Here is a 16,771-nt window from a genome sequence, read left to right on the forward strand (position 1 = left end):
ATCTGCCCAGCACAGCTGGACCCTAGAGATGGTCAATGCTCAGCGCTATGGGTATGTGCCTGCCTTACCGCTGGGTCTCATTGCCTACCTTCCCTTTTCTGCTAGGCATTGCTGGTGGGGAGGCCAAGTTACCTATGCTGTCTCTACTTTCCCGGATCTGCCCCTACTTGGCTACAGTCACTGTGCCCAAGCCATGGCATATCGTCTTTGGGTACCTCTTATGGTTCTATTCCACATCAGCCTCCTTTTGATTTGGGACTTCCCTTACCCCTTATCTACTGTCCACAATCAGTCCCTTTCCCAGAATGGCCTCATGATAAGGCCCTAATTTCTACCCTGGGTTTAGTGATGCCCTCAAGAACCTGGGTGTCACCCAGCACCAACCTAGCCCTGACTTTCCCCACCACACCCCTCAGGAACTGGGGTAAGTCATTTAGACCTGAGCCTGATGTGCACAAAGCAAACCCTATCCTTGGCTGCAAGGTCTGAGCAGGGCGGCATGAGTGTGCTGAGCAAGGCTTCCTTCCCACTTTGGGAAAGCTGCAGTGATGACCTCTGACACCTCCTATTGGGTAGAGGCAACCTGGACCACCATGCCCCCAAAGAAGAGTTGGCATGGCCCCCCACTGACCTTATTTCTTTAGCCAATCCAGTGAGACTGGGAGCTGGGCTATGGCCATATGATATTCCATAAGGCACGTGGCTCTCCCACCAGGGCTATTTCCACTGTTTGGCCAAGGCCAGGTCTGTCTTCTGAGACTCCTGGGAACAGGCACCTTTCCTACCTTGAGTCGGGGTATCCAGGCCACCTGTGGTGTCTTGGTGGCCTGTAGTCTGCCAGGCCTGTACAAAACCAAGTCCTGGATATATATTTCACAACCCCTGCCATCATCTCTCCATCCCAAATGGGGAACAAGCCAGCGAGGCCCATTATGCTGCACTCTAGGGGACAGAGGCAATCCTGGGGCCATACAAGACAGTGTGGAGTTGTCTCCAGCAGGCCTTGCTCCGCCAAGGCCTTATTGCCTGGTGGGCTTTCCTGTGATCTGTGAGCAACAGTGTCCCTAGGACCAGCTTACAGATCTCACCAGGCCATTGCTTTGCAGGATTTGCCATAACTTTTCTTTTTCTTTTCTTTCTTTTTTCCTTTTTTTCCCTTTGATTAATCAGTTCCTTACTGACCGAATTCCTCTGAGTTCTCACAAAGGAGTTTGGTCTGCCTGGACACTGCGTGCCTTTTTTCTAGATGGACAAGACGTGATGGCTGTTAACCCGAGGTCCAGGAGAAACCCAAACCATGTGAATGGAGAGTTCACGCCCACTGGCCCTTGCTCCCCTACTGCCTCCGAGTGATTAATTAGCTAGGGAACTGCAGCCACTCCTCTTCATGCCTAAATATTGTTTCGGCCTATCAGACTGTTAGTGCAGAGCAGGATAAATGAGGCCCGGGCCTGTGCACTGACCTGCAGGGACTGCTGGCCGTCCAGACTCCAGACAGCTAGTACCTTCCCGGCAGAGCCTGAGACGCCCTTGGCCTTCTGAGAGTCGAAGTCAAGGCCCATGACGGGTTCTTCATGGCAGGCGATTCGGCTGCACACCTTCCGCTCTGAGATGTCCCACAGGGTTACCGATCCATCCTCATAGCCAGCCAGAAGGAGAGGGCGGGGACTGGAGTTAGTCTGTAGGGAACAGCACAGTGGTTGGCTCCCAAACAGTCTTGTCTTCACTGAACTTTAAGACTGCAGGATCAGCTCTCTCTCCAGCCATGCCCACAACGGGGGTGGCCTGGTCAGAGCAAGAGTCCCTTTGCTTTCCATGTAACCTAGCAGCCGTCCACATCCCTCTCATGGGGCTGGCAGGGCCGCTGCTAAGTACCTGAGGAGCTGGGGGTGGAGTCCAGAGCAGTCTGAACCCCCAGGACTCACATTGTCATGCATTTTCACCCACACTGGATCCTGTCCAAAGCAAGGATGACGTGACACCCACTGGCACCCACCCACCAGCACCCTGGGGCAGCCAGGTATGGACTCAGACGTCTTCCTTATCTCTTCCAGATGTAAGACTTGAAGTCCCTCCTGGCTGAGACCAGTCATCTTCTAGAACCCGAGGCAGGAAAGCTGCAAGCTCACGGAGATGGACTTTCTGGGCTTTGTTAACATAGCTGCAGGAGCCCCCCCACCTCCTGGAAGTTTGGTGTGAGAGGCCCTCACTATCGTGATGGATGAGGGCGAGGGTCAGAGGGCTCTGCGCCCTGGGCTGACGCTCGTTTATTTAGCCTCTGAAACAACTACAAAAGAAGAGTGCTTCAGGATTCCAAGTCACCCTCAGGGACATGCCATCAGTCCCTGTACTGCACAGCAGCCCAAGAGAAACTGCACAGGAGGCCTGGGCTAGCTAGAGGCCTATGGCATGCATCTAACAAACAGCACAGGGGCCAGGGCCCTCTGGGTCAGGCTGTGGCTGAGGTGTGGTGTAGTATAAGCCTGGTGGGAGGGGGGCAAGGCACACAGTAAACTAGCATCTGGAAAGACGGCAATGATAAGGAAAGGACGACACAATGACCAGACTTTCCGCAAGAACAGTGAACTTGCCAAGGCCAGAGCTGCCACCAAGGGGGCCCTATATGTCCAGAAATGGCGTGTAAATGAGTGTATCCCGCTGGCGATCCAGGTTTAAGTATACAAAATGGGAAGGAGTGGGGCTCCTGGGAGGAGAAATGAAGTTTCCTGTGTTTCCTGGGCAATTTACTTTTCGCATCATCTTCCGTCCCTCCCTGCTAGGGCCAGCGTCCATACTGTGTCCTTTGACCACAGCCCTGAGAGGCAGGCTACCCCAGGTATCAGAGTATGTCCAGTGCCCCGCAGAGTGGTTCTGCTTGGCTCTACAGGGGCCCTGGCTGCACGGCTGCACTGCCCCTGAGTTCTGTCACAGGAGGAACTCCCTGCTGGTGTTTCTCAGGTCATCTGCTCGGAAGCGGTTTGTGCAGGCCTACAGTGTTTGCTGCTGTTTAGACCAGGACAGGGGCAGCACCAGGCTGAAGAATCCCAGAACCCTCTGCACCCCAACCAGGAATACAGGCCAACTGTTGCCACTCTTAATCACCACCCACAGCATGGGCCCCTGGTAGATGCTACCCTGGAAGCCCACGTAGAGAACCCTCTCACTACTTGGCTAGAGCCCCAGCAGTGATCTGCAGTGACATCTATACCCACCTCTACAGCTCTGGCTACTCTGCCTTCTTCCCCCTGCAGCTTTCCTTGTTTGCTGTTTTGTTTTGCCTTGAGTCTGGGCAGTTCAGAGTCCTCATCATTGATGTCAGCTCTAACTGCTTGTACAAAGCTCGTGACTGAGTTCTGAGCAACACAGATTATTCAGGAGTGACTAGATAAGGTCCCTCTGCCATGGTGCCAAGGGTGGCCAGCGCAGGAGCCAGATGGCCTAGGAGGTATGTCTGGTCGTTCAGCCCCTGCCAGCTACCACCATAGTGTAGCCCCCCACCATGTCACTCTACTGGATCTCCCTGGTTTCTGTAGCCTTCAGTGACAGGCACCACAGGCTGCACAGTGTCCCTGGTGGCCACAGCCTTGACGCTCAGGACTGAGGATAAGAAGTCACCCTGCCTTGCCTTCCCTAGCAGTTCCCCTTGCCTTCAGCTGGGACCTAGACACAAAGATTGGTCCGGTAGCTGCTCCGGCCCTTTGAAATAAGCCTGAGAGACAGTAACAGGCCAGGGCCTATAGGAACCCCAATGGTGTGTACAGCTCAGTTGAGAGGCCCCAAGACTCAGATGGGAGCTTTCTCTGAGGGTGGGTACTGGTGATATTGCTCAGACCTGACATACAGCCTGATCTGTCCTGTGATTATTATTGTGGCAATGCAGGACTGCTACTTTAGAGCAGGAACTAAAGATGGACATGAGTGTTTCAGAAGATGCATCAGGTCTGTTATGATTGTTCGCACAAGCCACACCCACTCCCTCCCCCTTCCGCTGAGGCAGGCTGATCTTCAGCTTCTGGCCTGAGCTTGCTCTCTTTTCCATCTTCCTCTCAGAGAGGCAGCTTCACTTCTGCTCTCTCCCCACTTCTCTGCTCCCCCTTCTCTGTCTCTCTCTCCTCTCCTCCTCCCTCTCCCTCCCTCCCTCCCTCCCTCCCTCCCTCTCTCTCTCTGTCCTCTTCTCCCCTTCTCCCTTCCCCCTCCATAACCCCCTGAATAAATATTCAATCTTACTCTGTATGTCGTGCCTATCCATGTCTCTGTCTCTTGCCCGCCCACCATGTGTCTCCCTGCCTGGGACCAGCCACCGCTCGGGGACTGGCAGCAGTCTATGCCTGGGACTGGCTGCTCCCAGAGCCCGCTGCCTGCCGCCACATGGCCCGCTATCACCATTTAGGGACCTACAGCATATCTGCTGCCTACTGCCATCGGGGATCTTGCAGCATTTTTAAAAAAATCATAACATTGGAGGTCAGGATACTTTGCCACACTCCCATCAGTGAGCTCATGCCCTAGGACTTCTGGATTTAGGAGAAAACAAAGAGCATTCCTATAACCAGAGGCTTGTTGCAGCTGTGAGCTTCACATTGGATCTGTATCACCAACAAAACTGTGATTTGTCCTTCTGTCAACCATATTAATTACCGTAACATGTTGGTACATCCCTTCCTATACTTCTCTTCTCTGATGGAATTTTTACACGATTGGGCAAAGACCCACATTTTCCAGGGTACAGAATAGGAGTGGTGCAGCCACAGGTGCCTGTGCCAGGCCTGTGTGTACCATGGTCACCTCCTTGGGTACTTCAGTGTGAGTAAAGTCGGGAGGCAAGATGAGGACACATTTATTTTCTCAGTGCCCAGAAACTCTTGAGAAGCCCCATCTGGACGGTGAGGCCAAGAACTAGCTCTGCCCCTGAGTCAGGCTGCAAACTCATGGGCCCAGAAGCTCTGTCAGCTAAGGCTTTCCTCCAGGAAGCTGCACAGCAAAAGCTGAACACTAGGATCAGCTTACTCAAGACTTCAAATCTAAACTCAACTCTTAGTTAAGAAACTGCAAGAAGCCGGATGGTGGTGGTGCACCTTTAATCCCAGAACTCAGGAGGCAGAGGCAGGCGGATCTCTGTGAGTTCGAGGCCAGACTGGTCTACAGTGTGAATTCCAGGACAGGAACCAAAGCTACACAGAGAAACCCTGTCTCGAAAAACAAAAACAAAAACAAAAAAAAAAAAAAAGAAGGAAAGGAAGGAAGGAAGGAAGGAAGGAAGGAAGGAACTGAAAGAGCTGGAGGGATGGTGGCCTAGTGGCTAAGAGCACTGGCTGCTCTGGCAGAGGTCCCAGGCTTAATTCTTAGTGCCTCCATGGCAGCTACAATAATCTATAGCTCCATTTCCAGGGGATTTGAAGTTATCTTTTGACTTACACAGGCACCAGGCACACAAGTGGTGCAGAAACATTCATGAAGCCAAAATACTCATACAAGTAAGATAAAAATAAAAAAAATAAAGCAAGAAACTGCAAGGAAAGCCAGTTGAAAGAAGGCCAGACATCTGCCTTCTGTCCAGACAGAACCCCTGGGGTAGGCACAGAGGTGCCCTCCCATGCTTTTGTGGGTCATGCGGGTGATTCCAAACTGAATCATGTGGTCATGCCCACTTCACCTCACGTTTAAAAGTGTTCAAGGAGGCAGCAAGCCACGAGGAAGAGATCACCAATGAGAACTAAGAAGATGGCCAAAGGGTTACAACCCCTCCCTGCATGGACGCTGCCCTGTGACCCGCCCACTGTGGTGTCTGTGCCAGTTAAGACTGTGAGGCTTCCTGGATTTTCTGCAATGAGACAGTAAATAGAGACCCAGGAGTAGAAGATGCTGGCCTGGACACCATGAGAAGGTCTGGGCCTGTTTTTGTGTGTAGGGAGGGACTCCAGACCTTAGGCTGTGAAGACTGTCTGGGTCCTAGTTTTTGCAGCAGCCCCAGGAGAAACGAATATCAAGAACAAAGGAAACAGCTACAGTTTAGACATCCCTGGAATGGCCACAGGGAAACTGTCATGCTAACGTTAGACTTCCCTGGAATGGCCACGGGAAACTGTCATGCTAATGTTCCTGGGACCTCTGTGAGGTAAAGACGTGGCAAGAGCAAATGCCCAGAACAGTGAGGGCCACGCAGGCTTGTCGACATCAGTCAGCTTTTCCCTCAGCCTCAGCAGAGGCGAGGACCAAGGTGCTGAGGAAAGGGCATGTGTTCTTCTGGGAGCAAGCCCCACAGCTGACCTAACTGTCTCCTCCTCACAACCACATCTGGGCACCGTTGAGCAAGCCGGCCAGGGCCTGTGGAGGGTGATTTCCTTGCAGTCTTTCTGTTGGGGTTTCTCCCAAGCACCAGCAGGAGCCCAGAAGAAGCCGATGTCCAGTCAGTGTTGTCCAGAAGACAACAGGTACACACTCTCTAAAGGATAGTGCCCATAGGTTTGATGACAAATGCAACCGAGTGGGGCATGACTCAGGGCTGTCGGGTGTGGCTGGCGCGCGCTGTCTTACCTGCCACAGCCCCAGGCACATGGGCATGCCTGGCTTGGCATCTGCCTCCGGCTTCAGGGTGCATACTGACGTCTTGGATGGCATCTCCAGAATCTGAACCTGACAGTGAGAAAACAAGCTGATTTGGGCTGATGCCAAGCCGAGTCTATGCTATGCAAACAAGAGACGTTTAAGGTGATTAGCCAAGGCTGCTGTGAGTTTCTGTCTGCTCCTCTCCCTGTACGGACCTGAGAGCAGAGCCCTTCTAATTAGTTTGCACAGGCTAAAGGGCTTAGATGCTCCTGGGGTCCTTGCAAAACAAATGCTCACATCATTCCTGAATGACCAGCCCTTCACCAGCAAGCAGTTATGGCACACCTTGCCCCAGTTTGTCATTTGGGTAAATCAGGCCTGACTTACTTGGTCCTGCTTACTCTGGCCATCCTCCCTTCTTCACTTGTCTCTCCTGCCTCAGTTAGAATCTCCAATGGCCTTCTTTGACCAATCGCAGGCATATAAAATGATGCAAAATCTTGTGTGGAAGGCCTGGGACTCATTCACTACCCACCTAGGAAATTATCATGTTGCCAAAGCTAAGGCCAGCTCCACTGAATCCTGGTTCCCCAACTTACCAACCTAGACTACCTAGAAGCCAGGCCTTTCTGTGCCTGGGCTGAGATGGGCCTTATGGCCCAGCTTCCCATGTGGGTATGCAAATCCAAGTAGACTGCTTATATGCTGGCCAGCACCATCCACAAGGACCAGACTAAACTAGGTCCCCAGACATCCTGTATCTAAGGTGCCAACCTGGTACCCTCGTTCATTTGTGTCACCTCTCTGTGAGCTCAGCAGAATAGAAGGGCTCCACATGACATGCTGCATCCCAGTACAGACCAGATGTTTCCTATGCCTTTTATCCGCCTGGGGCTCTACTGCACTTTTGTGCCTATTTATACCTTCTGGTGTCATGGGAGCTGAGTGGATTCTGAAATCCTTGAGCTTCGTTAGGTACCAGCAAGAGAAATTCTCCTTGGCAACTATCAAGTGCATGAATACAAGCCTGCTTAGCATGCCCAAGTCTGCACACAAGGCATCAGCGCTCCAAAGGGATGGAGAGTATAAACTGGACAGAATATACCCAGTATGGCCAGGCTGGTACAATGTCTGAGAGGCCAGAGCCTGGGCAAGTAACAGCTGTGTTGTCCTTACCAACCTATGCCACAACCTTATCTGTCACAGTCACAGAGATGATTCTATGTCAGTCACCTGGGCTGGGTCCAGGGCAGCTTTCAGGCAGTGCAGAATGGCAAGCACACAACCTGGTCCTTCGGTTAGAGTCCTGCTGATAAATGGGGGCCAGGGTGTTCTCTGGCAGGGTGATCTCACCAGACTCCCCATAGTGATAGCCCTGTCACATCTGCTGCTGAGTCTTATAGCCCCTGCCGTTGTAGTGGGAGGAAACTTGCTCAGGCCTTTAGGAGACAGACTGAAAAACACTTGGCTGCCTATGGGAGGTGATAAAGGAGAGTCCTAGGCCCTAGATGTAGAGGGCAAGGCAACAAGATGGATGTCACAGCTCCAGGGACAGGTAAGCAGGACAGTGCCCAGAAGATATGGTTCTAAGGAGGCAGAGAGGTTACGGTGAGCAGAGGGGTTGATGACTAGTCAGACGACACAGCAGGCCCAGCACCCAAGGGCAGAGGGAGCAGAACCCACCAAGGGAAAGAGTGTCCAAGACATGGGAAGGGGGTATGGAGGAAGGCGGGACAGAGGAAACATGTAATAGGAGGTAGGACTGCCACAGGGGAAGCAGAGATGGACAGTGTGACAGGGAGAAAACGGGAGGGAGATCCTAGCCACAGTCCTGCCTCCTGAGGCCCATGGTCCTCCACAGCCAGCAGCACTGAGCAGGCAGCTCCTGCTGGTGCTGGCAGATCAGGCCCGTGTACTGGGTTAGGCTTGGCTCTTGCCCAAGAAAAGTCATTTTGTCTCCAAGCAGATCTAGTTCATAAATAATGAGATAGTAACAGGCATTTATTTGTTCATGATTGCATTTAAATCACCAATTAGGAGCTACATATACTTTTCTTGCCAGTTTGCCAAAAACCTGTTAAAAGTTTTATTAATGTGAGGGGTGGGGAAGTTGTTTCCGCCTGTACAGCAGGCCAGGCAGTGCCAGGTCACCCCAAGCCACAGGCCCACAAGATGCCACTCTGAGGGTTAAGAGAGCTCAGCTACTCTCAGGCTGCTGATGAGCACAGTCTTCCTTTGTGGAGGTCACAGGTTCCTGCACAGTTTTAACCAGCTTCCTGGCTCTAGCCCTCAGTGCAGGTGCGCAGGATTTTCAAAACAGTTTTTATTACCTCTCTCTCTCTCTCTCTCTCTCTCTCTCTCTCTCTCTCTCTCTCTCTCTCTCTCTCTCTCTCTCTCTCCCCCTCCCTCCCTCCTCCCTCTCTCTCTGTGCATGTGTACAACTTTTATGACACAGATCTCTCACCATGTGCAGTCTGGAAACTGAACTCAGACTGTCAGGCTAGGCAGCAAGCACCTTTACCGCTGAGCCATCTGAACAGCCGGACGCTGTATTTTCAGAAGCTACCAGCATATCCTGAGCAAATGGTTGTTTTCCAGTCTGCCAGGAATCTGCCTAAACTGGGCCCGGGAAAAGCATAGCTGGCTTAGGCCCAAACAATGCCTGAGAGCATGCTCCTACCCCTCGCGGCCGTCTGGGTGGCCACACTTGCCCAAACTTAGCATTTTTCCTTCTGGAAACAAAAGTTGGCAGTGGGTGCCAGATGGAAAGCTCCAATGTCTGTAGGAGGCTCCATGCTCAGGAAGGCTAGGCACTGCTCTTCTGGCTCCCAGAGGCCTGGAGAATCAGGCTAGGCAAGGTAGCTGCCCTGGGTCTGACCCTAGAAACCTGCTTTTCTGATGTAGGATGGATGCTGAGCTTTCTACACTCTCAATGCATATCCCAGATTGGGATCCTAGACAGTCCTGAGTTCACCAATAACTCCCACTTGAGGCCCCTTACGCTCCAGCCTCTCCCTGCGGCCACAATGGGGTCTTCCTGAGTTCTTAGGTAGGGACAGTCCTTGTCATGGCCTGTGGGCTCTGCAGATTTTATCTGTGACTTCTGCCTCCTCATGCACCATCCTTTCCAGAATGTACATGTATTGAGCTGAAGCACAGTCCTCGCTTTTTGGCTGCTCATCACTGGCCATGCCTCGTACCCATAGCTCTGCATACAGGGTGATGGCAGTTCTATAGGAAGAAGCCTGAGACGGGGCTAGTTTACTCTCACAGAAAGCAGAGGGTTCTGGTTTTGAATCCATCTCCTGGGACTTCCTGCTGCTCAAGCCTCACTGCTGCTGGGTTGCCATTTTCAAATGTCTTTTTTTCCTGTCCCTTTGCTTTTTGCCAGTTTGTGGAACAGCTTGTTTCAGAGAAGCCTCGGGTGCCCAGGAGTTCTTCTGAAGCTCTTCTTACCGCCAGACTTGCTCTCATTCTGGCTTTTGAAATACAGGCTTTACCCTCCCTTCCCTGGCCACTCCCATCCTCATTCAGCCTCCAGAACCTGCATTTTCACTAGCTCCACCCGTGTGTGAATTCCCCTGTTGCTTCACTGTATTGGTGTCTCTGTTGCCTCTTCCAACAGGCTAGCAGTGCATCCAGGCCCCCAATTTCTGGAGGTCCCTCTCTGTATACAACCATGTATGTACATGAATATGTAAATAGACACGCTTGCTTGTGTGTGGTATGTGTGTGTGTGTGTGTGTATGTGTGTGTGCGCACAGTCAGGTCTAGACATAGCCCTGAGTGGCCCTCCTCCAGGAACAGCATTATGCCGAGTACCAAGGTCTGCCTGAGCCCTTCCTGATTCTCACCATTGCTCTGGAAGGCTAAGAGCTTACAGGTGACCAGGCTGGGCATCAGCCTGAGGCTACTGGAGCTGCAGTGAAGCGGGTAGGTTGCAGACCTGACAAGAGTCCCGTGGCAGCACTGGGCCCTCCTTGCTGGGAGAGGACAAGTGTGTCTGGTGAAGACAAACCCAGTGTCATTAGTGCATGAGGGCTGGTCCTTACCTCATTGTTGTCCTTCCCAGGCACAGCAAGCATCCAACATAGCTGTCCCCTGGCCAGGATAGAGCTCTTGCAGAAGCCCACACTGTCCAACTGAACTGCATCCAAGATGGTATTCCTGCCCTCTGCCAAGTCCCACAGGCACAGCCGCAGGTCCCGGCCCTGGCTGATGAAACAAGGGGAGGGGGTCTATGAGACACTGTAAGCATTATGGACCCACTTGAACTGGTATCTGGCCTATAGCCCTTCCAAAGTGGGCCAGGTAAGCTTTGCATCATCCAGGCCAGAAGCCTCAGCTGAAGAGGACTTCTCCCTCAGGGTTCACAGCTGAGTTGGCACTGAGGCCAAGATAATTCAGTAGACTAAGAATATGGACACATGCATGCACCTATGACCAGCCTCCTGCCGTTCAGTGCCACTGAAGGATATCTGCACCCCTTTCTTCTCTGTAAAGTGCCTTTAAGGACTCAGAAATCTCACTTGGGTCCCTTCCAAAGTGCATTTGAGACCTACATTAACTCAAAATGCCATGCAAGCATATTGAGAGCAGCTCCAGGCGTCACCACCAGAGCTGGAAAAAATCCAGCTGCTTTGCAGCAAAAGAATGGCCAAGTATGCTGTGCCACAGAGTGCCATTCAGCAAGGGACAGCGCCGACTGCTGACACATGCAACAGTTGGAAGGCAGCTGAGCCACGATTTGTTAAGTGAAAGAAGCCAGATCTGAAGTTCTGTAGCGTGTAACTCCAGTCCTGTGACATTCTAGAAAAGGAGTAGGCACAGGATGGAGAACCATGAGAGAACTGACCACAGCGGGTAGCTCTGGGCTTTGTGGGATAAAAGATGCTCATGTGGCCTTGAGGAAATGGACACATGGCAGTGCTATGCCAAACCCACAGACCCACAGACAGCGTGACTGTCGTTGTGCACGATGAAAACAGCCCAGCCAGCTGAGCACAGCCTGTGAAGGACTGCACTGTGACTATGTGGATAACGGGGCGCTGGTGCAGGCAGAGCAAACAGGCTGACCTGAGGCACACAGGGAGGTGCTGACTGAAGCCTATATGGTTAAAGATGTACATAACTGTAAAAACAGTGGCCCTGAGCAGGCAGGGATCCTTACAGGCACTGGCTCTCCCTCTCTGGCTGAGCAAATATTGGAGCAGTAGTGGATGTAGGGATGTAGTTCCTTTCCAAAGAGCTGTGGTACAGCTGGTGAGCATACAGAACTGGAGGTCAGCGTGAACATGTGTGTGGCCAGACACATGCAGACAGGACACACAGCTGAACATAGGTGAGTGGGACAGGATGGGAATGTAGGTTCAAGTCTCTGTCCCTGTGCCACCTATGGATAGCCCAGTGCTAAAACTTATCAGTTTTCTAAGCACAACAGCCAGGTTTCTGGAGAGATGTTGATTCTACAGCTGGAGTAAGGGAAAGCCAAGATGAGGTTCAAGTGTCTTGCAGCGCAGGGAAAGAAGGCAGCATTAACAAATGAAACAAAAGATGCTATTGGCAGTGAGCCCTTTAAGAAAGAGGAAGCAGGGACAGCTCTTCTGTTCTGACTAAAGCAGTATTCCACCAACAGAGTGAGCAAGTATAAGGGAGACAGAGTTCCATGAGAATACACCAGACAGAACTACTCTAGGCAGAAGCCACTGCAGGAAGCTGCCAGCAGTGGGAGAAAACAGGTATTAGCACAGGCTCAGAGTGTCCCTAGAATGTTCTAGGGCCTGTGCTGGTTTTAATAGGCCTGCATATTCTTGGATCCCACCCCACTACAACCTGCTTCTCAGGGACCTAGGAAATACTATGGGTTGAAGGCCTCTTTTCTTTTCCTTTTTTGGGGGGGAGGGTAGGTGGTATTTTGAGACAAGGTCTCTCTATATAGTTCCTGGCTGTCCTGAAGTTCACAGAGATCCTTGGGCCTCTGCCTCTGAGTACTGGGATAAAAGTTTCCTGCTCCCCCACTTTTCAAAGGGCTCATTGCCAATAGCATCTTCTGTTAATTTGTCTGCTAAGGCCATCAGGCCCTGCACAAAAACCTCCTTCTAAAACACACAGGACTGCAAGTGCTCAGGTATTTTCAGAGCTTGGAATAGTTGTGTAAACTTCACCAGTTAACCCCCCTATTTTGAAAACAGGAACTAGGAAAAGCTCTGAAATCTGAAACTTTTTGAGAGCTGACATGACACTCTACACCTTTCAGATTTTTATGCAGGGAGTGGTGGCACATGGTTTTAATCCCAGCAGAGAGGAGGTGGCTCTCTGTGAGTTCAGGTTCAGCCTGGTATACAATGTAAGGTGTTCCAGGTTAGCCAGAACTATATAGTGAGACCCTGTCTCAAAAACCAACAAGAAACAAGCTTTCAGATTAGGGAAATTCAACTTCTTGAATGCTGATAGTGGGTCCAGCAGGCACCACCCACCTATGTGACCAAGGCCAGTCTCACTTGCCAAGGAGAGAGAGACTCATGCACCTCCGGCACCACAAGGTTGGCAGTCACCACACTGGGTTTCCTTCCAAACCCAGGGCCTCAGTCTTATCCTGAACCTGGGGACATTCTACCGAGCCCTTGAAAAGTACCGAGATCATGGGAAACACAGACTAGGGAACCAATCCCAGGGCCCATGTGTAGCTGCTAGCATTTGCTTCCTGTCTGTGACCTTGGACATTGATGTCAACAGGGTTCAGCTGGAGGGGAAGCACAGAAAGGATGATAGGCAGCGGGCTTTGCCTGCATCCCACCTTAGCAGCACACTCCAGAGGGACTGCGGGTCTAAAAGAAGCAACAGTGAGCTCTGGAGATAGGCCAAGTATGTTCATGTCTTAGCGCAGTCTCCGCCATAAGACCTAGGAGTCCGACCACATGGACGGTCTGGCCAACGTGATTCCATTACCACGAAGTCACCCCTAAGAGAGTATAAACATATGTCACCCTGTTGCAGAGATAATCTTTGATAGAAGAATAGTGATGCTATCTAAAATATAAAAAGGACTTCACATATCAATAAGAAAGATGCAGTCAGTTCAGTAGAATAATTGGCAGAAACCACTGGTATATCCCAAACTGGCCTCAAATTCACAGCAATCCTGTCCTGTTTCCTGAGCATTGGGACCACAGGTGTGTATTAAATATCTGGCAGTCTTTTGCTTTGCTTTCCTAACCTAAAGTTAGGAAAAACTCATAAAACCATTTGCTCTTTTTCAAGACACACAGCAGCCCTGGGCTGCTGCTGCCAGCACAGCGGGTGGTGCTGCGGTGCTGTACTTGACTGGGCAGTGGTTACTCAGGTGCTAAAGGGTCTGCGTCCTCCTGCACAGCCTGGAAAGAAGTGGTTTCATAATGAAGAAGGTAAAGAAATGCTAGCTGGTGCAGCTCTCGTGGCCCAGGTGCAAGTAGGGCTGGGGGTCCTTCAGCCCTGCTAGATATGAAAGCACACAACCCCTTCCAGGGCCTCTCAGAGAAACCAGGACCCAAACACAGCTGAGGCCAGGCAGCCCTGGTGGGCCGTTGCCTCCAGTGCAGTGCAAATGCACCTGGGCATTCCACACCTGCAGCCCGCACTATAGGCCTCCTGACCCTCAGTGGGGACTGTAGGTGGGGCTGCAGCACCATCACCTGGCTGGGAGGTAGGGTGTTTATATACGTGCCAGTCCCATGCTACCCTTCATGCCTTGTAAGCCACTTGGCTTGGTCCTAGCCCTATGACCAAGGCCACCCAAGTGTCTGGGCCCTGGGTGAGCAGGGACTCCTCAGGGCTGAACTTTCAGCTCTTTTGAGCGTGGGTCCTGCTTTATTCATCCATGTCCCTTTAGCACATGGTACAGTTACCTCTGCCCACTTCTAAGTCACAGCCCAGGGCCTTTCTATCAGCTGCCTTCTGGCTGGTGTCAGCTACCTCAGATGACACCTCCAGAGAACCCCAGTGAAGAAGATGGTCCCACCTGAGAGAAGTCAGAGCTGTCTACTTCCCAAAGGCTGGAACTGCCCCATACTCTCTATAAACTACAGCCAAGCTGGCAGGATGCCCCTAACACCTTTGGTTCATTGCCATTCTGCTCTAGCTAAAGACAGTCACGGGGGCCTGTCAAAAGAGTCCCCAGCAGAGGTCCCCTGCTGCTCCCTTGTGCTACTGTGACCCACCTGAGGAGCTGGTGCCCCTGGGGCAGTGTCTTCAGCCAGGTCACACCCTGGCCCCCGTGGCCATTCAGGGTGGCCACTGTCCTTCTGGTCTGCAGGTTCCAGATGTGCACCAGGCCACTCTGAGACCTGTTGGAGACAGGCAAGTCAGGAACAGGGGCAGCAGAAAGTAGACATCTTGAACTGCTCCTGACCAACACCACACACAGCCAGTGGAAGGTGATACATCAGCTGGAGGAGACTTGACTCCGAACTGAAGGTCAGCAGAGGTGGCCAGAGGGCCTGGGGTTGGGGTACTTTGTCAGAACTCAGTGGTGTGAGACAGAGGCAAGACTCTCTGCTCCTCCAAGGAGTTCCAGAGTGGACAGTGTTTCAGGCAAGCACAGGGCCTTCTGCCAGCACCTTAGGCAAGCACCATGCTCTAGGAAATCCAGTACTGGACATCACCCTGGACTTGGGGTAGGACAGCTGTTACTCACCCCGAGAAAAGGAGTGGGCTCCCCAGAGCTTGGGATGGTGGACCGAAATTCAGTGTGTTCACAGGCGACTGTGTGCCTCGGAGGACAAACGTGGGACCAGGCGGTGGTGGGGACAGGGCTGCCATGTGGTGGACGCAGTCCTGGGGTGCAAGGGAGAACATGTGAGTGGCAGAGTGGCAGAGAGGTCTCTATTTCTTCAGAAGGCAGCTGGAAAGAGGTATCTAGAAAGCTGTTGGCTCAGTACTCAACTTCTGTCCCTTCTGGGAAAGGGATGCTGCTATTCTCCACCATGCAGACAGGCTCTGTGGCTGAGGAACAGCCAGCTTTTGGCATAGACCACACGGCTGCCAGAAGTGCAGCCTGTTGGGGGCTGCAGACCCCTGGCCCCTTGACTTTCTTTGCCTGCCTCAGACCCTTTGCCTGCTGGAGTGAACTGAGCAAAACAACTTGTTTACCTGTGCCTGCAGCTGCTCTGAGCACGAGACCCTGACGGCAGGGGAGTGGGTTCTGGTGAGGCCTGCAGCTGAAAGATCCCGAGAGCTGGGGTGTGGTTCTCAGTTAAGGATCCCTATATAAGCTTCCCTGGAGCACAATAAACTTGGCACTCTTGTATCAAGGATGACCCGTGTCCCTGTCTGTGTGTGTGTTTATGTTTCCAGCTTATTCCCATCTCACGTACCGTCCCGTAGAGCAGGCACTACAGCAGCCCATCCTTGCCTCAACTGCCAACCTGTCATAGTTCCTGCTCGGCACCTCCAGCCCCCCTCATCCCCGAATCCCCATCTCTTCTATCAGCTCTGGTATCACAAAGGTCCAAGCCTCACCAGAACCCACTCCCCTGCCGTCAGGGTCTCGTGCTCAGAGCAGCTGCAGGCACAGGTAAACAAGTTGTTTTGCTCAGTTCACTCCAGCAGGCAAAGGGTCTGAGGCAGGCAAAGAAAGTCAAGGGGCCAGGGGTCTGCAGCCCCTCCTTGGCAATCACATCCTGGGAGTCCAATATAGAAGCCTTGCTGCCTCTACAGTAGAGCACTTGCCTACCAAGCTCAAGGCCCTGGACTCCACTCCTGGAACCACAGAAAAGGAGCCTTCACTTGGTCAGACTTGATTCGGGCTCCTGGACCTTCCTGTAGGCCCACGTGAAGACTTTTAGCAAAACCTCAGTCAGTTTAGTGTCACCTATACCCATTATCTGCGTGCTCTCGAAGCCATCTGCTGACCCTGGTCCGACTTCAGCCTGGATCCCCAGACTCCTGCCATGTCCTCCCCGCATGTTGTGGAATATATTTGTGCTGTGTGAAGATGTGCTGCTGGGACTGGTGTAGTAAAGAGCTGAATGGCTAATAGCTAGGCAGAAGGTATAGGAGGGACTTCTGGGGACAGAGAGGACTCTGGGAATAAGAAAGGTGGAGACTCCAGGAGACATAACAGTCATAAGCCACATGGCAGAACACAGATGAATATAAATGAGTTAATTTAAGAGCTAGTTAGGAACAAGCCTAAGCTATAGGCTGAGCTTTCATAAATAGTAAGTTTCTGTCATTACTTGGGAACTGG

General features: G+C 52.1%; 1 protein-coding gene across 2 annotated transcripts in view; it reads right to left on the reverse strand.

Annotated features, from left to right (window-relative positions):
• Gnb1l (G protein subunit beta 1 like) overlaps positions 1-16,771 on the reverse strand; it is an 82,495-nt gene that overhangs the window by 12,894 nt on the left and 52,830 nt on the right. For both annotated transcript variants that reach the window (XM_038346865.2, XM_038346864.2), the window contains 5 exons: positions 15,218-15,357; positions 14,742-14,867; positions 10,599-10,761; positions 6,535-6,633; positions 1,464-1,679 (listed from right to left, as the gene is read on the reverse strand). In XM_038346865.2, the coding sequence (XP_038202793.1) occupies positions 1,464-1,679; positions 6,535-6,633; positions 10,599-10,761; positions 14,742-14,867; positions 15,218-15,342 (729 nt within the window). In that variant the 5' untranslated portion in view covers positions 15,343-15,357. The remainder of the gene's footprint in view (positions 1-1,463; positions 1,680-6,534; positions 6,634-10,598; positions 10,762-14,741; positions 14,868-15,217; positions 15,358-16,771) is intronic.

The sequence above is a fragment of the Arvicola amphibius genome, chromosome 10 (assembly GCF_903992535.2).
Source record: "Arvicola amphibius chromosome 10, mArvAmp1.2, whole genome shotgun sequence".
Classification (NCBI taxonomy): Eukaryota; Metazoa; Chordata; class Mammalia; order Rodentia; family Cricetidae; genus Arvicola; species Arvicola amphibius.